The 22,502-nt window shown below is 37.7% G+C and overlaps 1 protein-coding gene across 1 annotated transcript in view; it reads right to left on the reverse strand.

Moving 5' to 3' along the window:
* The window catches only part of LOC121960982 (polycystic kidney disease 1 like 1), a 47,209-nt gene extending 31,954 nt beyond the window's left edge, over window positions 1–15,255 (reverse strand). Inside the window, 17 exon segments of the mRNA XM_042510885.1 lie at window positions 1,978–2,202; window positions 3,162–3,224; window positions 3,490–3,585; window positions 3,670–3,833; window positions 4,598–4,801; window positions 5,166–5,347; window positions 5,430–5,633; window positions 5,738–5,870; window positions 6,431–6,670; window positions 6,897–7,062; window positions 8,692–8,915; window positions 9,321–9,787; window positions 12,025–12,350; window positions 12,470–12,631; window positions 13,494–13,666; window positions 13,882–14,010; window positions 15,065–15,255. Coding sequence (XP_042366819.1) covers window positions 1,978–2,202; window positions 3,162–3,224; window positions 3,490–3,585; window positions 3,670–3,833; window positions 4,598–4,801; window positions 5,166–5,347; window positions 5,430–5,633; window positions 5,738–5,870; window positions 6,431–6,670; window positions 6,897–7,062; window positions 8,692–8,915; window positions 9,321–9,787; window positions 12,025–12,350; window positions 12,470–12,631; window positions 13,494–13,666; window positions 13,882–14,010; window positions 15,065–15,255 — 3,349 coding nt within the window.
* Between the last annotated feature and the right edge of the window lie 7,247 nt (window positions 15,256–22,502).

Below are 22,502 nucleotides of genomic sequence, written 5' to 3' on the forward strand. Positions count from 1 at the left end.
GACACATTGATTACATCTAACAAATACTTGACAATTAAATCTAAAACATCCTGAAGTAGCCTAGTTGGGATGGGGTCTAACAGGCAGGTTGATGGCTTTGATGCAGAAATAATAAAAAGAGTTTGTGATGGTCAGTGGGAGGAAACCAGTCTAATATTAGGCCTTACTGCCATATCCAAAGTACCCGTGTCTGAGGCCAGGTCGGTTAAGGGCAAGAGGTGATCAATTTGATCTCCAATAGTTATAATTTATAATTTAAGAAACTCATAAAATCATCGCTTCTGAGGGCTAAATGAATTCAAGGCTATACAGAGCTGTGACTCTGAGTAATAGTAATAACAATGAGTAATAGCTTGCTCTGGCATGGCGGAGGACCTTTCTATATGATTTAAGACTGTCCTGCCAGACTAAACGGGACTCTTCCAGGTTTACTGTACAACAATTTCTGTCAATTTTTTTCAATATTTGTTTTAATTTCTGGTTTAAACCATGAAGCTAATTTTCTTTGTTTCATTAATCTTTTTCTTAAAAGGTACAACGCAGTTGTGAGCTGATCCCAGTGAGCCAGCAGCTCTATCAACAAGACAATCAATGTGAGAGTGACTTCAGTTACTAAAAGCGCTCTCAGTCACATTCAGCCACCAATTCTTTAAATGTAGCTACTTTAGCTGCGACATCTGCTATAGTAACTAGTATAGTATAGTAACAAAACATTGAAAGTTATCAGATAATGGTCTGGCAGAGCGGGATTTTGTTGCTATACACCAGGACAAACTCTACGGTGTGGTTGAAGTAGTGGGTGGGTTTGTGTACACTGACTGAAGCCAATAGTGTGAAGAATGCAACACTGACGATATCATTATTAATGGCCACACGATTGTTAAAATCACCTATGATAATAACTTTGTTTTCAGCACTAAACTTGATATAAACTCTGAGAATCTGGATAAAAAACTACACATCTGACACACCGGGCAGGAGAGCAGCAGCTCGATAACCTGAGCTAAAGTAGCTAACGAGCTAGCAGCGAGTGAACGGCTGTGTGATTAAACAGGAAACCCGCTGAGAGGAGAAGACAGCAGTGAGTGCTTGAGTAAACCTTAAGTGAGTTTATATCGCAGGCAAGTAACAAGCAGCTGGAGTAAAGAGCAAACTACAAGATTAGCTGAGAATCGCTCGCAGGAGCAGCACAGGGACGCTACCAAACACAAACAAAGAATCACCGGAAGTGAGATCATACGCTTACCGCAGTACGTCATCACGTCAGCATAGGAGTCAGCCAGTGTCAATCAACCTTACGTTTCATGACCTCATGTGGCTGAAGTGATCCACAAATGTAAAATCTGCTTTATTGACCGTTTTATATGGTCATTTGACACCTCACTTTTCTTAACTGGAGGATTTCTGAAAATCATCTCAGCTAAAGGCTAAAACCAACAAGCCATACCTAATCAGCTGTAAATCGATTTGAAAATCGAGATTTATTCTATACCCCATATGTTATGATCCAACAAAGATTTGAGATTGACTCTTTGAAACCTGAAGTGACTTTATTTTTCTTGTGCGTCTTTCAGATGCCTTTAACAAGTAGGCCTAGTTAAACCTTTGAACCCTGAGCAAATTGGTGCGATTAATTTAAAAACATGCGAAAAAAGGCGACAAATATATCTTGAAATACTCTCTTTAAGTCCTGCATTCAAACTTTTACTCAGGTAAAAAATATAAAAGTATTAGCATCAAAATATACTTAGTGAAACAATGTTTTAGGGGTCATATATATTATTGGATTATAATTACTTTCACATTAATGTGTGCATCACTTTAATGTTGTAGCTGGTAAAAGTGGGGGTAATTTTAATTACTTTTTATACCACTCGGTAGCTTGTGAATCAAATGAGTTAAATAATTGTTTAATTTTATGCGACTGCCAGACCAGACAAGCTTTACAGCCCAAATTTCAGATCAGTTTTGTCTCACCTAGTCGATCTTCCCAGTCACTGTTCTCCAGGAATGGAAAAGAAAACTCCCAGTCAGCAGAAGAGTCAGAATCCATCGGGAATTCACTGATAACGTCACTTTGGCCGTGGTGGTCTGAATAGAGGACGCCTCTGTTGTCAAGGGGAAGTGGCAGGTATTCAGTGGAGGAGTACAAAGGCTTTGGGGGGTCAGTCTCCCTCAGAGAGTGATAAAAGGGCTCCTCTCCTGGACATAAAGAGGAAAAGCTGTTAAATAATTCATAAACTATTCATTTTACTGTAACCATGACCTTGCACATTATTACTTCCTGTTAATTTTCCCTGTAGATGTCCATGTCTTAAATGTTTTTAAGTTTGCTTTTTTTTTTTTACATTTTGAGCATGGTAAACGTTACATATTCACACTTCACAACATCTGATTCCAGTATACCTACCAGAATAAGATAAATTCCATTGTAAAGGAATACTTCACCCCCCAAATAGCCATTTGTATAACAATAACTCACCCAATGTTATGTGGAATTCACGAGGACCTTTTTTTTTCCTTGCATGCCTCCGCTGAACGAAGAATCAAAAATAAAAGAAATTCTTGATGAACTGAGGTCATTGGGGTCTGCATTTAACAACAGAAAAATTATCTGAAAAACTCCATCAACAAGCTCTCACACAACTTGTGCAGTATAATCTAAGTCTTATTTAACCAGTCGTATGCTCAGTACTTCGCAGACAGACAGCCCTTTCTGAATCTATTCCCACTGTGAAGCAAGGTAAAATTTCAGATTTTATTAATGGAGTGTTGCTTTGAAGGAAGCAAAGATAAGTTTTACCTTTGGTTCAGCTCCTCGACGGAAAGGGCTGTCAGGGAAGTACTGAGCATATGACTGAATAAATGAGACTTGGATTATACTGCACAAGTTGTATGAGTTTGTGAACATGCGTTTTATTACAGCTTTGTTGGTGTTAAATATAGACCTACATGACTTCAATTTATCAAGAATTTTGTCCATTTTTGTAAATTCTTCTTTCAGCATGAAGGCATGCAAGAAAAACAAAATTCTCATCATCAATTCAGCTTAACACTGGGTGAGTAATAATTACATAAATAGTCATTTGTGGGGTGAAGTATTCCTTTTAAGCAGTAAAAGCTGGCAGTACCATGGCAGCGTGCACAGCTGCCCCTCTTACCAGATCCTGCTGTGCTCATGTTGACTAGAGATGAGACAAGCAAGGGCTCCAGTTCTGTCTCAGCTGTTTGAGGAGAAAAACAGGGAAGTCATATTTAGGGACATGGTGTTATTTTCTGTGTCAGTATGCAAAGTTATGGTTTCCTAAAGCTGTTTTTACAGAGGAAACCCATTTTGGGAGCACTGAGGTTGCTGTTTTTATCTCACCAGTTACATTTGACTACATACCAGCCATAGCTGACTTCTTTCTTTTATTCTTCGATAATGTTTGGCTAACTGTCTCATTCAGAACTGAGGGTTTGGCAGAGGTATTGACAGCACGGGTGTACCTGTAGCAGGATGCAGGGTTGAGGTCTGAGGGGAGGCAACAGGACCCTCCATGATGGTGGAGGGAGCACTGAGATCCACTGTGTAACAAAATGGGACTAGAATAGAAAAGAAGAGAATAGAATTAAAGTGACATATATTTCTTGGAAATACATTGATGGTACTTTATTTATTTTATTTACCTTCTGTGGCAGGCTTGGATGATGCATTGACCACGTACAGGCTCCAGGTGTACTGAATGTACTTTGTGGAAATATTGCAGCCTTCACATAAGGCGTTGACAGAGAAAGACTGATCCCAGTTCACCTGGTCTCCCTGGCACTGAGGGCAGTAAAGTGACACTTTTCTGGGTTGGAAACATTCAGATGCAAGCGTTACAAGGTGTACCAAGGTCCAGTACACTCCTAAATTGTGGACAATATTTCTAAAATTCTTTTCACTTCATTGTATACCAATTTATCTGTCCTTTGGTGTAAACGTGATTTGCAGACAGACTTTGCTCTATGACTGTAAAAAAAAAAAGTGTTGTGTGTTTATAACATTTTAGAGGTTTAGTCCAGCCTGTCATCAAATACTGCTGCTTGGTCAGTGATTTTAGTGTCAGACACCAACGCAAAAAGCCACCTTTTGTGGCAGTTTGATACACCAGCAGGTGGTGTCAGTTTCTAATATCGCTGGACAGCATGAGTTTGAAACAGTGCTAGTAACAACGTTATGTAAGAGCTTGAACAAACCCTGGACTTTCACCCATGAGACCACTGTTTGCTTCCTATTTGAATGTCCAGCCAAAACGTGATGTTTTCCTCTAAACCTAACCATGTGCTTTTGTTGACTGAACCTAACCACTCATTTTTGTTGCACAAGGATATAAATGTAAATATGTAAAATGTAAGCATTTAACAAGTAGAAACTGTATATTTCCTGTACAAATATTTTGAAAACACACAATGCATTTAACACATCATAATATAAAAGTGAACAGCACCGACCAAGCAGCACTATTCAATGAGCTGAAGTGAATGTGAATGTGTTTGTGTAATCTGCCTGTTAATGCACATCTATAGTCTTCAGATATAGTGACTAGTATAGTAATGTTTTTATGACTCTTACCCGATCACATTGGGTGTTAACGTGAGGAAGGTCTGTGATGAAGCTGAACGCTCACCGCTGTGGATGGTGAGTGTGAACTGGAACTGGTCAAAGTTGTGTTTTAGGAAACTAGCAGGAAATACCAGAACAGGGGACGTAGTGGGAACGTCATGGTGGAAACAGGAGCTGGTGATGAAGCTTACTGGTTTACATGTCCAACTGAAGCTGTGAGGAGAAAAAAGGGGAAAATTACAGTGTTAAAGGGACAGTTCACCCCAAAATCATAAATACATTTTTTTTCTCTGTTGCCTGTCATTTTATTTATCAGTCTAGATTATTTTGATGTGAGTTGCTGAATGTTGGAGATATTGGCTGTGGAGATGTCTGCCTTCCCTAAAATATAATTGGCTTAGATGGCACTCGGCTTGTGGTGCTCAAATTGTATTGTATTTTAGAGAAGATGTCCAACACTCGACATCTCACACCAAAACAATCTAGATTGATAAATAGCACTATAGGTTAGAGTTTGAATCCACATATCCATTATAGCCATTAAACGTTTTGTGTATGCATCAAACAGTTTCTGTACCCGACTGGGTTCATGGGGAAGTCTTGGTCGTAAGATCTCTGCCCGTCCAGTGTGACCACAGTGGTGTTTCCGTGGTTAATAAAGATGTTGGTGCCACCCTGGATGAAGGCCACAGGAGCGCTTGGTATCACCTGCACTCTCACACTGTAGTTACTGTACACCACACTCCCAACAATCTGAACCTGCAAAGCAATGAAAGCTACTGAAGTCGAAATACACCCAATTCAGTGGTGGGACATGAAGTGTCTTAGGTCCTCTACTTACCCTGGCTATAGCAGTGTAGGTGTCATAGTGCAAGAGACGGCTGGGCAGTATGAGGCTCTGTCTGTGTGTGTCTACGAGAGGCAAAGGGAAGACCTTCTCTGCAGAGTCAAACAGCGTCCAGGTGTATTGAAGTCCTCCTGAAATGTCACAGTCAACTTCTGTCTCATAGGTCACCCCCAGATGGATTACCTCATATCTCTGCACCTTGAAGAGAGAAGGTGGCAATTTAATCTTTTTTTTATTATTTTTTTTTTTAGCTTTTTTTAACCATGGTAGACAAAGGTGACAGTCCTACTGGTAAAATGTACCTGTACTTTTAAAGGCCCCATGTTTTTCACTGGTGGAGGCTGACAAGGTCGGTCCACTACAAAGATGTGACTACTTAGAGAGGCAGAGCTGACCAGGTTAGACACAGTGACCTCCAGTCGGAGCTCTCCCGTCCTGCAGAGAGTAAAAACACATAATAAATGAACACAGGCAAAAATGCACATACAGTTATGAAATTTAAAGATTAATAGGTAACTGAAAAACATAAAAACTCAAGCTAAATAGGATGCGTGCATTTATTTTGAAATAAAACTTTTTTTCAAGGTTCATTTAATAAAACTTTAGGGGAAGAAATTTTAGGTTTTTATACATAAAAGAAATTAAAGATACCTTGCGCTTCTGTTTTACAAACTGCTCCATAACAAATAATTGTTAAAAAAAAAAACAGCTTTACCAATATTGGATTTTTTTATTGTGCCTTAGATATATATGTGTGTAGAAGACATTCTTTATTAATCCCTGAAGGAAATTTACATTTTTTTACTCTGTTGTTACTTACATGTTACATACTCAGGCCCAAAATACACACACATGTTTAGCAAATGGACTGAGCTACTACTTCCCTAAAAAATATCTTTTTTAAAAAAAATCATTTTGGCCAACATATGCACCAGTGCTGATATGTCTGCAATAAATCAAGCTAATTAAAAATGAATAATGATAGAGAAACTCACCTGTAGAAGACGTGCTGCTCTGTGCTCTGTCCCAGCCTGGATGATCCGTCTCCAAAGCTCCACAGAAAGGTGACGTCAGTCCCCACATTGACCCTGCAGCTCACTGTCATAGTTTGGTTCTGCAGGACAGAAGCCTGGTGGAGCAGCCTGTTGAGCTTCACCGCTCTCTGGACGACCAGCGGGAACACATCGGAGGTAAGGGAGATCTGGCCACTTGACATGACCACAAATACATCATACCTATATAGAAGACAAAGGGACAAAGTGTTGCAGCTTGTTACGATACTATTCAGGAAAAAGAACTGTCTATGTACTGTCTCCATTTATTCTTGTTAGTATGTTATCTAAGTATTTTTATGACACACTTTTGATTAATTTGTTGCTTGAAATGCAGTGAAACTATGCACAGTTATGGATACAAAGAAGATTTAAATCATGTTTTGAATACTTCATCTGTGTCTCATACCTGCCAGGTTTGTGGTATCTTTTGGTGACGGTCCTTAAGGTGGTTCTGTCTGATGTTGAGTCTCCAAAGTGCCAGAAGAACTCTACAGGATCCGGTGCTTCAGCCACAGCCAGGAAAGTTACATCTGTATTTGTGGGATAAGCTTGCTTTGCTGAATAAATCAGCACTGTTAGGAGACAAAACAGATATCACCTTGTCAATAGTTTATAGTCTTAAACACAAATTTGTAATGTAAAAATGTAAATGCTCTAGGAAAAGAAATAAAGAATTATGATGTGGAGACATAAACCATTTGTCTCAAGAGAGTGAGAAATGATAGAAAAAGAGGACCAGAAAACCCTGAATGAGCATTCATGTACTGATCATTTTGACGCTCTCATTTTCTTTGACAGTGTTAAAGGGATAGTTCTTTTTTTTTTTCTTTTTTTTTTGAAGTGGGGTTGTATAATGTACCCATAGATAGCATATTACAAAAAGCAGATATTAGTTCACACGCCCCCAGTTTGGAGAAGCAGTCTGGTTTCAACATGATGGGAGCTAAGCAATCTTTTAGCAATGTCAGACGTTGATTTCCCACAGGAAAATGAAGAAAAACACTGATTTAACATTACTGAAAATATGAGCTGCTGATCTACTGTTGCCTTGAGCAGTTATTTTGTTTGTAAAACTTTTTTGTTTTGTTGTTATCAAAAGTTTGGCTGAGGAGTGCTACTTAACATATAAAGGTTTCAAAGAGAGGTGCTCTTTGAAATTCAAGGACAAAAATGACCAAAAAAGGAGGGAGAGCTTATACTTGTTATATTTTTTTAGTGAGTCAAAACCAAAAAATTCCAAGGCACACTGTTTTGCAAAAGTAAAAAATGGGGTAATAAATAATAAATGGGCTATGCGTTTCAACTTACAATCTTTATCAGTCTTCATCTTTTGTTTGTGTTGTTTTGTGACTTTGACATTTAAAAGCGTTAGTTCAGATTCACCAAAGTCACACAATAATGCAAACTAATTTACTGACTAAGGCAGCAGACCAGCAACTCCTGTGTTCAGCAAGCTAAAATTATAGTTTTTCTCAATGAAGTCTGGTAGCTTTGACAAGAAAAATTGGGGAATTAAAGACATTATCGTCTTACCCCTTGAAATGGGCTATTTAACATAAAGGCAAAGTGGTGAAAATACTCTCAATATAGCATACACTTAAACTGATATTAATTTTTTGGGCGGTGAGACTTTATTTAGAGGATTAAAATACATTTTATTGCTGACCCCGTCCACAGCAGTGCAATGCGTAACTTCCGTGTCAGACTTAGGCCTGCCTCTCCAAACTGTGGGTGTGCTGACTGATATCTAATACACTGACTATGTTCAAGTTCCCCATACAACCCCACTTCCAGGGAAAAGAGAAAAAAAGCTAGGGAACAACTATATTTGTAGTTATAATAATTTTGTATGTAAAAATGTGTTACATAATATAATTTTAAAGCACTTTTTCTAGGTCATTTCCTTTTATTTAACTTCCATGTGTTTTTTCTTTCTTTCTTTTTATCTAATTGTCATTTTCTTGTTCTTTTACTAATTTATTGCAATTTTTTTCTCTTTTATTATTTCTTCTTTCGTTGCTCATTGACCTTTTCTCATGTTTTTGAAAGAAATCAAGACAATATGGTAAGGTTTCAAAGGATTAAAAAATAAAAATCTTGGTCATTTACTAGAAAAAAAGTCACTGTTTTTCTAAAACACTTAATTACTGGTTATATGCTTTGCACTGCTCAGTTGGTGTTCATTTGAAACACTTTCTCACCATTGTCAGGCAGGTTGTGAGCTGTACTTTGATTGGCAGGTGGTTGCCACGTTGGATTAACTCTAACTTGTGGTGACGGCTTCCTCTTCCCCTCAACATACACTCTCACGCTCTTGTTCTGAGAAGACACTCGATTCTCAGCGCGAAGCTCAACCACAACTGTCCCAGTGCGGTCGAGAAGCAAAACCACCCTTGCCTCCTCTCCTGTTGTGTAGCTGGTGTTTCTATACAACAACGTTGCATTTACCAGCAGAGACACAGTCACATTTGACCCAGCTTTGATGCTAAAGAAAACAAAGTGTTTTTGATTTGTTGTGATCACGCTGGGAACATTTAACACCAACTCTCTGACTGGATCTTGAACAAAGATTTGTGTGCAGAATGAGGCCCAGCTGATTGGGTTAAAGGCCTTAACTGTTACTTTATAACAGCCTGCTATTTGAAAGGACACATTTATGTTCCACTCTTCAGTTGTTCTGTTCATCCAAACGTTATCCAAACTGAGAGTCCAAATCACTCTTGACCCCATTCGGTTGGCAGGGCTGACAACCTCCAGGGTGAGTTCTGTGTGTGTTAAAACGGACGACTTCCAACTGCCAGAAGGCCACAGGGCACATATATGCTCGTACACCATCAAGGCTCGAGGCAGGACAGCGGAGAGCAGGACTGAAGGGTCAGACGTGGAGAGAAGAGACGCTGTGAGTTGATACTGTCCTGCAGTGGTGGGGAGGCAGCAGCGGAGGTTGAGGTACAAATGGCAGCTGGAGCAGTTGGAGGTGTGGAGGAGTTGAAGAGGGTGGGTTTCTGAGCTGTTGGTGCCCTCCCAACAATTAATGTTATTGTGGTTTTGATTGAGTTGGTTACTGTTGTTACAGTCATTATCATTACTGTTTTCCTGGTGAGTAATTTTGATGTTTCTGTTGCCATTGTCCTTCATGTCAATGCTGCCATAAATGCCACTCAGTGTGAGGTTAAGGACGAAGAGGTGCTTCATGGTGGTGAACAGCTTCACATGCACAGAAGCTCCCTCTCCAGAAGTCATCTGATTCCCTGATGTACTTATGCTGAGGTCTGAGACAGTGGGGGGCACAACAAACTGCAAGTGCAAACACAAAAATATGTTGGATATAGGAAATACATGTACCAAAATGCACAAATATGAGATAAACCGTTTTAACTCTGAGCAAGTTGATGTGATTGCTTTCAAAAACATGAAAAAAAGGCAACCAGCAACTTAGTAAGAATTTGCAATTGCAAAAATATTTTTAAAAAAGCTAAGTAAAAACTACATTTATAAATAAAATAATTTCATATTTAAAAGTAAGTTACAAAATAAAAAAAAATTAAAAATTCAGCACTTTTTTAAAACTTTCTTTTATTTAATCATCTATCCTTTTCTCTTTTTTAAAAAACTAATTTATGGGTAATTTTCTTGTTTGTTTGTTTGTTTGTTTGCTTACTTTCTTTTTCATTTTTTTCCACTAATTTTCAGGTAATTTTCTTGTACTTTTTACTCTTTTTTGTGGTAATTTTTGGGCCATTTCTCCTTTCATTGCTCATCGCCTTCTTCCCATGTTTTATAAAGAAATCTTTACTCAGGTTGTCAATGTTGACATTTGGTTTCACATGGGAAACAAACCCCAGTCTCCTGGATAAAACATTTACTAAAACTGTGTAGTGTAGCAGCTATTTTGGGAAATTACTCGGCCTTTAAAAAAATTTTAAAAACATTTTAAAACATCACCAGTGTTATCTTTTAAAAAGAATAAATATGAGGATGTAAGTAAATGAACACAGAGTACTCACAACATGTATTGTCTCCTGTGTCCATCCATAGGCACTGGATGCGTTCACCGACACCATGTGAACTCCCTCTGTTTCAAAAGTCCAGTTCTGCAGGAATTTATGTTTCATTATTTGTAAAAAATGAAATCCCCCCAATTCCCCTCAATGTATAAAACATGTGCATTTAAGTTGATGCTGAAATGGCCAAAACTTAACCACTATGCAGGACATTAAGAAAAAATGATTATTGTTACATTTTAATCAATGTGTCATTGTTATTGCTGAGTTCTGATTGTGTTTTAAGACCACAGTTGCTGACAGCTTCACTTAAAATCACCCAGATTTACTTGATTTGTTGGATTACTGTTCTGTAAAAATCTGTCATATGACACCTTAATAATTCAATTTTTTTAACCAACCTTTCAAACTGCCTTGGTTGTTTTTGAAAATAAAATGGGCAATACATCTATATTTGAAGCTGAAAGGAGACTTGAAGAGGCAGAAAATAGGTGTAGGACAAAAATGCAGTTTTTAGCTGTTCAGAGGATAATAATTTTTTTGAGATTCTTTTTAATAAAGCAGTCACAAACAGACTGAAATGCTGACACAAGCAGGCCGCTGACCTTATAATGATCATTTGTATATCAGTTACTCACTCTGTGTTACACTGAATTTGTGAAGAAAATGTTGTTTTTTCCCACATGTCTCCACAGTTCATGAAGAATCCAAAAACTGACTGATTGTTGGTGACCTGGAATAAATTGGGGCAGTAAAATCAAAGCCTTATTTATCCTGTTGCTAAACACATGCATTTTCTGCTAAAACCTTATTATTTAAAACAGTTTTTGTCAGGTTTAGTGTAACATGGGGTGAGTACTTGATATACAAAGGATAATTTTGTGGTTGAAGAAATCCTTTAACATCACTAATTGATTGGTACTGGTGTTTTTAATGTATTCAGTATTTTAACCCTTTCACTTTTCTTAGCCTGCTTTCAGACGCCTTTCACAAGTATTTAAACCTTTAAAATGTGAGCAAATTCATGCAGTTTCTTTCAATGACGTGAGGAAAAAGGACCAACTTGGTAAGAAATGTTCCACAAATTGCAACATATAAGTACATTTAGAATATTACTTAATTAAGCCAAGGAAAAATGTCTAGGGAACAAAAAAAAATCTAGGGAAACATAGTTACATATCTAAAATTACATTTATGAATTATTATTTTAAATTCTTTAAAACTAATTTTCTTGAACTTTTTTTTTTTACAAATTTCTTGCAAATTTTTGGGTCATGTCTTTCATGTTTTGGAAAGAAATCGCGCCAATTTTCTCAGGTTTCAAAGGATTCAAACAGCTATCTCTTGTTGTCATTGAAAACCAACCAGTTAAAGTTGTTTCATTTTGCCTAGCTTCATTGATTCATGTTGGTAGATGTTAAAAAAGCACTGTGATAAATTAAAAAGAGGGAGCTTCATCTGTAAATGCTAATAAACCTTTGAGATAATAATTAGTCATTTCTCTCAGTTTACTCTCTCAGCCCTACTCACCACAGTGCTGTTCACACAGTCTGAGTTTAGGAGGCAAGCTGTCTTTACACCCTTCATGTTTTTCTCTTTTTCCTTGTGAATAAACCACCAAAAAAACTCCACTGCCAGACCATCATCCATCATGTGCGCCTGCAGTGTGACAGGGTCGCCCAGGTGTACTGCCTCCACAGTCACACTGCTGAAGTCTGACTGTAGCGAAGGCACGCAGGAGGGGACACCCAGAGGACCATGGAGCACAGAGACCAGTAAGCCGTCTGAAGAGGGCTGCAAGACGGAGAGGTGGAGGGTGGAGGAGAGCGTGGAGAGGGGGTTGGAGACACTGACATCTAAACAAAAAAAATTGATAAAGGAGAAAAAAGAAAAAAGAGAAAGATAGATTGTGACTACAAAACCATGCATATTTTTAAATTAAGTTATTACATCTGTTTGTTCTTGTTAAACTTACTGATTTGATATTTTCCTGGAGTTTCCAAAGTCCAGTCACGTAACACAACAAAGGAGCCATCATCCAACACGTTGACATGATGTGAACTTTGACCTTTAGGGGTCGTTTCCTGAAACTCAACAGTGACGTAAGAGAGGTCCTCCCCTCCCACACCCACGACCCCTGAAAATCACAGAAAAACTCATTTAAAACAGAAAATGGAAAACTTTAAAATGATCTAAACATCAATCAATTTTTTTTCTCTCCGTGCATAAATATATTATTTCACATAGGAGCTTATTAACAAAAACATTCTGAATTAAATATTGGATAGCACAACATAAATTTAATATTTTTTTCAAACAAAATAGTTATTTTAAAATTAGATCTAGAGATGTTATTTTGTATAACAATTAGAATAATATATATATATATATATATATATATATATATATATATATATATATATATATATATATATATAATTTTGAAATATATATATAATATACATAAATTATTCATCATTTTGAATACATTACACAATACATCTGCAACTTGCAAAAAACAATATTGGAAATGTCTTTTCCACTGCAATAAACAACTTGTTTCAAATTTGTGTCCAAACATGTTTATTAATACATTTTTTTGGTGAAATAATTAAACTTTTATAAGTAATAAAATAAAAAGAAATACATTAGTGCTGACAACACAAATTCTGGCTTTCTAAATTTCTAATTAACTCTCCCTGTAATCATTTTATTCATAATAATTTACAATAACAAATAATGTTACATAATTACAAATAATATGTTTGATTATATAGTATCATTCATTCAAGTAAAAGTTCAAAGTATTTCATGTTTAACTGCTGAAGAATATCGAACAAAGAAAAAAAACATTAACGCAATAACAAAGAGTGACAAAAAAATAAATGTTAAGGGGAAAAATGTTTAAAAAATGACTAATATGTAATGGAGTCAAACTACATGCAACTGGAAGAATCATATTTCCAAGAATTACACCTGTGTGAAATACAGCAGCTGACCTGTGGGCTGGTTGGGACGTCCAGCGAGGTTTCCAGAAATTTCCACAACAAATGTCCTCCCAGCCTGCACTCTGTGTGAAGACGTAGACAGACGAACTCTGTGCAGAAATGGCCCTTCAGTTCTGTACAGTGCCACATTTCCCTGTCCACCTCCAATAGGCAAGTAGAGGACACTAAAGACAAGATTAGAAAAAAAAAAAAAAAGAAAAAAGATTCACAGTAAAAGCATCGAGCACACGTCAACACAGAAGCTTCAATGACTGTTAGTAATTTGCACGTGTTTTTGTGCATAAATTATGAACTGGTCCCTAAAACTCTTGTGAATTTTAAATGTTTTACACTGTATGAATGGTCAGATCCTTAAAGGAAAAGCAGCAGTCTGTCTCACCTTTGTCTTTGTCCTCTGACATCTTTTGTCCCTCCTATGGAAGACGTGTTGGAACACTTACTGGCCACCAAACCATGTTGCTGGTTGCCACAGTAACAAGCCTCGGAGGTCAGTGCTGCCACCTGGTACCTTCAACAACAAATACTGAAAGTTAATGAATTACTGTCTGAGTGCTACACAAGCATTCAGCTCAGTAAAAATTATTTATTTTCAACATAATGTCTGATTAATGTAAAAGTCAGCCAATATCTCTGATCAGGGGCGTAGCACTACATTCTGGGCCCTGTGCATTCACAGCTTTGTGGGCCGCCTGCTTCTCTTCTCTTGATCTGTCTCTCACATGCATCTTTGTATTTTTTTATTTTTTACAAAGCAAGTTTCCTTTCTTCCTTGTCTTTCTTTGTTTTCTTTTTTGGAACCCTGATTTCCATTTCTTGGAGGGAAACATAGTCTGCCTTGATGCTTCAGCAGCATTAGCACGCAATCACTCTGGTCTTACTGCCTTCAGAGATTAAGGGGTGGATAACCATTATGAACATTTAAGGGGTAAGAGGTCTCCAGAGAGTTTCCTTTTTCAAAAAATAAAAAGTTCATTCTTCACGCTGATTTCTTCAGCCAATTTTTATTTAGTTATTGCAGTTATTACTTAGATTTTATTTTTTTTTAAATGCATCCCCCCACCCCCTCCTTCCCTTCTATTGGGGCCCTTAGTCAGTTCCACTTTCCCAAGACACTCCTGTCTCTGATTGAGCACAAAGTCAGGGACATGTTTATTGTAATGTTTGAAGCATTTTTATTATTTGAGGGGAAAAAAAAGTTTCTTGAGTTTATTTTCAGATTGATTTTCATAAGAAGAGAATGCAGGAAATTGAGGACATCCATGTCATATACGTTTTATAAATGGCCTGGTGTTTGAAATTAAATTATCTTAAATATTTCAGGATTAGATCATCAGAGCTGCACAAATACAGCATGGCTGTTAGGAAGGGGATTTTTTTTTAAAGAATATATGTTTTCATACATAATAGGACATTACTCGGATACAAAATTATTAGTGTCACCACTGAGAATTTTAAAAATTTACAAGGTGGATTTTCTCGATAATTTTACACTAATATAGCTACAAACTGTCTTTAAAATGTATCTGACTCAACGTGCTCTTTTGCATTTTCCTCCAACTTACCCTTTATCCAGGCAGCGCACGGAGCAGGTAACCGGGTCAAGGTCACGGGCACCTTTGAATGGCCAGCCGCTGGCGTTGACGCACCCCATGAACCACGGTGAGTCCTCGTGATCCGGTGCAGGCACTGCCACAGAGGAGCGATGAAAAAACGGATGCAGTGAAATGAGCGTGCAGACAAACGCAGCGAACATGTCTGATGCGCGAGGTCTCCGGACAAAGGCCGCAGCAGCCTTAGAGCACGAGCTCAGGACAGCAGCTGGATTGCGTTTGAAGGGGAGGACGCACAGGTTTTAGACTGAATTAGGGGGGAAGAGTGGGATAGGAAAGCAGGTGCATTGACACCACGGAGTGCGTAGGTGAGAACAGAGAGGGACTGTATGCAAATTAAGGGTGAGGAAAGACTGAGGAGGAAGCTGGGATCAAAAAGAGAATTATTACAGTGCTGGTATGCAATCAAATAGTGCCCAAATAAGTGAGCTACCGCGCATTTGTAACATTATAATTTAATGTTAATGGGTATATGGTTTTATTTCAGGGTCGTAGTGGTGAGTATTTCTCATTTACTTGTGCAGTTTTCCTTTATTTTATGCATTGCAATATGATGTTTAGGAATTAAAATGTTCATTTGTCATTTTTCCTTATAGTTTTTAATACCGTGTGTTGTCTGTTATGCTCTCCATGCGTGAAAGGTCACCAGTCCAATTAAGTAACAGTATGGTCGGATTTATAAGTCTGACACTAGATCTGTGGCAAGAAGGGATTGTGCAATAAGGAGGTCTGCCATCGGACAGTTTTTTTTCAGTGAGAGCAGCTAACACATGGAACAGTCTGCCAACAATTACCAAGGACTGTGACACACATAAATAATTTAAAAATGACCTAAAATCATGGCTAAGAGACAATAAAGTGTTTAACCATACTTATTTAACTTCAGCTTATTTAAAATCCGAATTGTGCTTTGTTTGCCCCTGTTTTAACATACTTTGTGTTTTCTAATGAAGTGCATTCTGTCCTATGTATACAGCTGTTGTTTCTGTTAATAAATTGAATGTTGTTTTTTTTTCTGTAGTTATCATCACACCTGCCCAGGGACTACAGTTGAAAATTTGCACATTTACAGATATGTCTATAAATGTGCACTGTTCCTGTAATCTTAAACTGTATAATTAAATAAATAAATGTGAGTTTTTCGTGCATAATGAAACAGTTTTCAGACGACCACAGGCCTGTGTTTCAGCCTGAGTTGCTGCTTTTCTTGTCACCACACTGAAATGACCTATCATAAAGAGGCAAAACACCAGAAAACTGTAGAAAAAGATGAATGTGTTCTTTCTGGGGTTTTTTACATTATATTTTCAACCCCGTGTGTATAATTTTAATCTAACAATATGTAAATGTTATCATTAAGCCGTTTCATATGACAAATTAAACTGGTCAACAGTGACCTGGAAGCGTGCCCACGTGCGTCACTCAGGCCTCCAGTCTTAATAACAAGAAGGAGATGAATTCATTTCTACAGAGCCACGTTTGTGAGACAATGGCTGCGTCCTGTCACGAAGCAAATCCCATTACTGACTTCATTCAGCCCATTTGAAGCCGGTTGTGTCACTTAAGGACCAGAAACGGATGTCTATTCTTTCATAAACACTAATAATAACATCCATAGTCTTCAAAAGCGTCCCATTTATGTTTTATTCCATCAAGGGGAATATGAGGCATAATATTCTCGTTTAGGGACCAGAATAATAGAATCTGATGAGTGAGCCATCACACCACTATAAAGCAAAATCTAACAAGCTGCAGTTTGACATATATGAATCTCACTGACTATTTCGTTTTATTCTAAGTCTGAAATGTGCTTTTCTGACATGTGACACGGGATGCATCGTCCTACAACTAAGTTTCAACTGTGTGTCAAGAGCTGTCACCCTGTTTGCGTCTCCATTTACTCGCTAATAGCACTAATTCAAGGAAATCCTTCAAGAACGTCAATTTTAACAGGAAATGTGTATATGAAAACCTCACCAGCAGTGCTTTTTTTATTTTGTTTCATAGAAATTGGATATTTTAGTTATTTAGTAAACAGTTTTCTTATAATATCGTATTTTTTGCAAAGCAGTTCTGGGCTGTTGGGGTGAGAAATGCAACAACACAACAGAAGTGGTGAAAATCTTAGACGCCAACTTGCCCTGTGAGCCCTTTGGTGGGGGTAAAAAGCGTCCTCCTCTTGCAGCTAACTCTACCGGTCCACCTTAAAAAACTCTTCCGGTTTTCCAGACATCCCCTTTAAGAGAATTTTCCACTGGTTCTCACGGCCAGCAGGAGGCGCTGTCAGACCATACCATCTCACTGAGCTGAGTGGAGCAGAGAGAGGCACAGCGGGGGGAATCAAACACATTTTCTCTGTTCATTTTTTATCCGGAATACGCGCATATTTTGTCCCTTTCGTTCCGTGTCTCCACGCAGACACTCGTCTTTCTTTCATAAAAGTAAACATACATGTGACCACAGAGACACCGACAGATCTCATCTGGTCTCTAAAGAAATCCGAAATAGCGGGATTTTTTAAAAATTGTTGATTTAATAGCTTCAGCTGCACATATGAAAACTGAATACAGCTGTGGGAGTGACACCTATATTTGCGCACGCATGCACATTAAATTGGAATCTCTTTATGTAAATTAATCATCAAGAAAATACACCATGCTTTATTTTGGTGCGGGAGCCCATCCAAGCACCCGTGGAGGTCCCCGGATCACACGTTAAAAAGCATTTTAACCCTGAACATCAACATGTAGCGCTGCGCTCGTGACGGCGCGTAAAGCCCAACCCAGGCCTATAAACTCCCAAAAACCTGCTTAATTCGATAAGCGCGTGCTGTGTTTTCGACAAGTGCGCGTGGTGATACAATTAACAAATGATAAAATCAACGAATTTTTTAAAAAAGAAGCCGCTGAATGAGCGTTATGGTGCTGCGTAACGGAGAGTCCTAATAAAGACACGGGGCGTTATGTAAGCGCCCGCAGCCTGAGCCAATATAGAGGACACCGAGGAACCCGCTGCAGGAAACACAGCTGACTCCGGTAGACGGGGAAGAAAGAGGTGGAGCGGGATTAAACAGATATAATCTCACGGGTTTTGTTATGATATCAGGAGTGCAGTGGAGGGAAATCACCCCACCAAACCAGTTTACCTTTAATTTGTAAATTTTGTAACGCTTTTATCACGTGACATTAAACTGGACGCGAAGACATGGAGACATTAAGAAACTGAACAGATATAAAACATAAAACTATAGATTTAACTTGCTCATGTGATAAGCAGATAATCATTTTTATTCACAAACAGAGGAAAGTGCTCCTCATTTAAGAATAAAATAGTTTTGATTAACACGCTGCGTGATTTTTCTCCAGTGGCTGTCTGATCATGTAGACATAATTTCCTTTTTTTATAAACCAAATCATTTTTGTTTTTGTTTTTGTTTTTTTTTCTGGAGGAATAGTAACTCATTATATTCTTGTCTTTGGCTTCCATTTGTCAGAGGACTTTCCACAAATTGCTATATTTTAATACTTGAATTTTGAAGATAAAAAGGCCTGATCTTACCAGACTTCATCTCTCCCAACAACATTAAAAATGATCCATATAGCAGCATAAATACTTTTTTCTTTTTTAATCGATTAAGCAAGTCTTCTTAGGGCATTTTTTAAAATAAAAAAAAGTCTCTAAAAGAAACATTAACATTAATCCTTTACACACAAATACCATAAGAAACGACCAAACAAATTCATTGACATCATTTATAAATCATGTCAGATTGCTAAAGAAGTTGTGAGCATTTCATGATGTTTGGATTAAGGCTTTTTAAAGGTGAGAACAGCTGGGATTACAAGCAGCCTCCCCTACTATACTCCATTTATCAGCTTTGAAATTGATATTTGAAATGAATACAGTCATTTTCGTTTTGGAAGAAGCCCAGAGAGGCAAAACGCTGTATCCTGTTGCTAAAACACAAATGAGACAAGATGAGCAGATTAGGCAGTCATGGCAGCGAGTTTCCACCGGAAAAAGAGAGCCAATTCAATCCCCAATCGATGTATAAAAAAGGTGTTTGATTAAATAAAGAATAACTGGAAATTGTGGAAGAGGCAGGCTGTTTCAGTATATTTCACTTTTGTTTCACGTTCATTTTGTCTCGTGTTTAAACAGGTTGTTTAACTTTACTTTTTTTACATACTTTTCAGTCTACTAACATTCATTCTTTGTATTTCAAGCAGCTGTTTATTGGGGTTATGAGGTATATTTTGCTCAGTCCACAGAATAAACATTTCATCATTTAGCCTGAAAACCAGTCAACAGCAAACTAACTGCATATTAATAGAATACTTATATAACGATTTTTTTAAATACAAAATCTTGTCTCTCAATATTCATATATGATCACGTGATGCTTGTCACTTCATTAATGATTGAGGCCTACCTCACAGTCACATTAATGAACGTGCCGTCCAATCGGCTGCATGCAAAAGCTCCTCAGACCTGTGTGTCTCTCTGATGGTGCTCTAAAAAAGCACAACATTAAAGCTGATTCTTCTCTTTGTGCTTGTTTAAGGGTCTGCAGCACCAATACTCTGTATCCGGGTTAGCTAACCCTTGTTCAGTGCATTCACAAAATCATTTGCAGGCTGCTCAGCCACAAAAAGGAGGCCAGAAACTTAAGGGAAATTTGGAGGGTCAAGATGAACCAGAAATAAGCCGCAGAGAGCATATTTGAAAAAGGAATGTGTGTAGAAAGGCCAAAAACATCCAAAATATCCATGTCCATTAACCAATGAGCAACTAAGCACAGAAGCAAGTTAAGTAATTGCGTAAATTACCCGTGCATTGAGTCTATTAGATCACACGGTTATCATGTATTTCACCATAAATCTTTATTAAAGCACAAGTGGCGCACCCTTCTAACAAAGTTTTGGCCGTGGCACTAAAACATCCGCATTTAAAAGCTCTTTGACGGCACTGTGAAGTCGTTTCCCCCGAGAGGCAGCTCTGCAGGCTCAGATGACACTCTAAACAAACCTCAATCAGGCCAAATTATTATCGAGGATTCACTGTAACATTCAGATCTTATCAGAGCTGCATCACCAGGAGCAGTCTCCTGTGTTTGACAACAAGGGCTGGAGAGAGAGAGAGAGAGAAAACACATTAGAAAATGAGTTTAGCGGGACATTATAGGCTACAACTGAAACCATCGGCGAAGATCACAGATCCACGGACCAAAGAAACATCAGGGGAAACATTTTTTTAATTAAAATAATATTCTGTTTATACAACATAGGACTTTAAAAATCCTCAGTATGGTTAGGTCACAAACTGACAATTAAGCAGGCCTGTTAATAAAGTGTTATTTTACAGGATGTAATTGTAATATTTCACAATAAATTACTATAAAATGAAACTCTAATATTCAAATATGCTGTGTTTTTCCCAGGATGTAACAGTGATATTTCACAATAAATCACTGTTAAAAAATGATACCGTGATATACAAAGATGATGTGATTATTTCCAGGATTTTACAGAACTGTAATATTTCAAAATAAATCATTGTAAAATTATACAGAAACTTATTAAGAAAGTAATTTACTGCGACTGTACAGTCAAACATTTTTACAGTGTGTTCATATCCCTTTGTCTTACTACAAATATGAATACTAATAGAAGGAAGTAATAATAATACGATAATTGAAAATTCATTATTAAACATATCAACCACGTTTCAACCTATGCCAGCAATACTACGCAGGATACAATAATAAAGGACATAATTTAATATTAGCTATAATCCATAAGTACAAATAGACCTGATGATTTTCAAAGGAAAGTTCTGCTGAATTTTCATTTATACGCTGAATGCTTCAAATTAATATGGAGTAAGTTAAAATGAGTCTTTCTGGCTTTCCCCTTTGTCCCACACGAGATATAAAGAATTGGGTGAAGGTTGACTGAAACCTTATCTGGCAAAGGCCCAGTCAACCCTCTGAAAGAGTGTCCTATTATATGTCTCGCCCTCCCAATTTAAGAAACTTCACTTGAGGAGGAGAAGAAAGGAAGCCCATGTGCTCAAATCTGCTTTTGACACACTGCTTTTCCCACCTGCCTGCCTGCCTGCCTGCCTGCCTGCCTGCCTGCCTGCCTGCCTGCCTGCCTGCGTGCCCTGCAGCAAGGCAATAAGCTGAGGTTTTCATCAGTCTGACGTTTGACATGTAGCCCTGACTGAGGTGAGAATATCTGTCGACTTAGGCAATGGGGCAGTGGCACTGACAAAGTAATCAATGATCAACAAGCTGTGGCCTGACTGTGTGTAGAAACTGCTAAAAACACATTTTCTTCAGTGTTGTGGTCATTTTAGAAGGATTATTTCTGTTAATAATAAAAAAAAATCATGTGTCTGTTTCAGTGGAGGAGGGTCTCTGTTGTGTGTGTGTTGTGTGTGTGTGTGTGTGTGTGTGTGTGTGTGTGTGTGTGTGTTGTGTGTTGGGCTTTCATCCTCAATCCAGTCTGGGCTCCTTGTCCTAACTCCCTGGTATGAGGGGTCAAAGGTCACCCCTGCTTGTGGCCTGTTCAAATCCCCCTATAGTGTGTAATGTTCTCAACTGATCTGTCGTTTCATAAAAGGAAACTAGTGTCCAGATATACTAGTTTTCAGGCTGTGGAACATTTCAATCAGCTGATAAAAACGATAAACACACACCAGCTTTAAATGATCATCTTATCTCCTGCCCCATTCCACTGCATACAGCTTACAGCTGCTTATATCCAAAACAATGGCAAAATCATTTTAAATTGTGACTTGTTATTGTTGTTGAATTCCCTCTTTTTAATGAAAACTCAAAATACCATTTCATGGGATAACAGCTAAGAAAACATCTTAAAACATGTAGCCAGTAAAACCAGTGAGATGAACCATTTTAGAGCAAAACCATTGTGAACGCTTGATGTGCTTTTGCACAAAGATGAAAATAAATGTGAAGATGTATCCTGCAATGCAAATAATGTGTCGAAAAACCAAGGTGTCCCTACCATAGTTCACAACAAAGAAACCACTATGAAATTCGTGAGTGTGGGTGTGCGTGGAGGAGGGCTGTATTTTAAAGGCAATTCATTTTTTTGTTTCAGCACGAAAAAATTTAAGAAAATGCCTTCATAAACAGTATCCTCAATTAATATATGTTTTGCCAATGAGTAGTTTGTTTTTCCCCTTTTATTTATTTGTGGAAATTAAACTAATCATTTAAATTAATAATTCTCATTATTAATTACAAGTTATAGTTAAAACATGCTGAGACATGGGGCATGCTCAATCATTCATGTAATGGGATTAGGCAATTTAAAAAAAAAAAGAACAATAGGAACTTCAAACTTTACTTAAAAAGTGGGTC

Source organism: Plectropomus leopardus, chromosome 21 (genome assembly GCF_008729295.1).
Source record: "Plectropomus leopardus isolate mb chromosome 21, YSFRI_Pleo_2.0, whole genome shotgun sequence".
Taxonomy (NCBI): Eukaryota; Metazoa; Chordata; class Actinopteri; order Perciformes; family Serranidae; genus Plectropomus; species Plectropomus leopardus.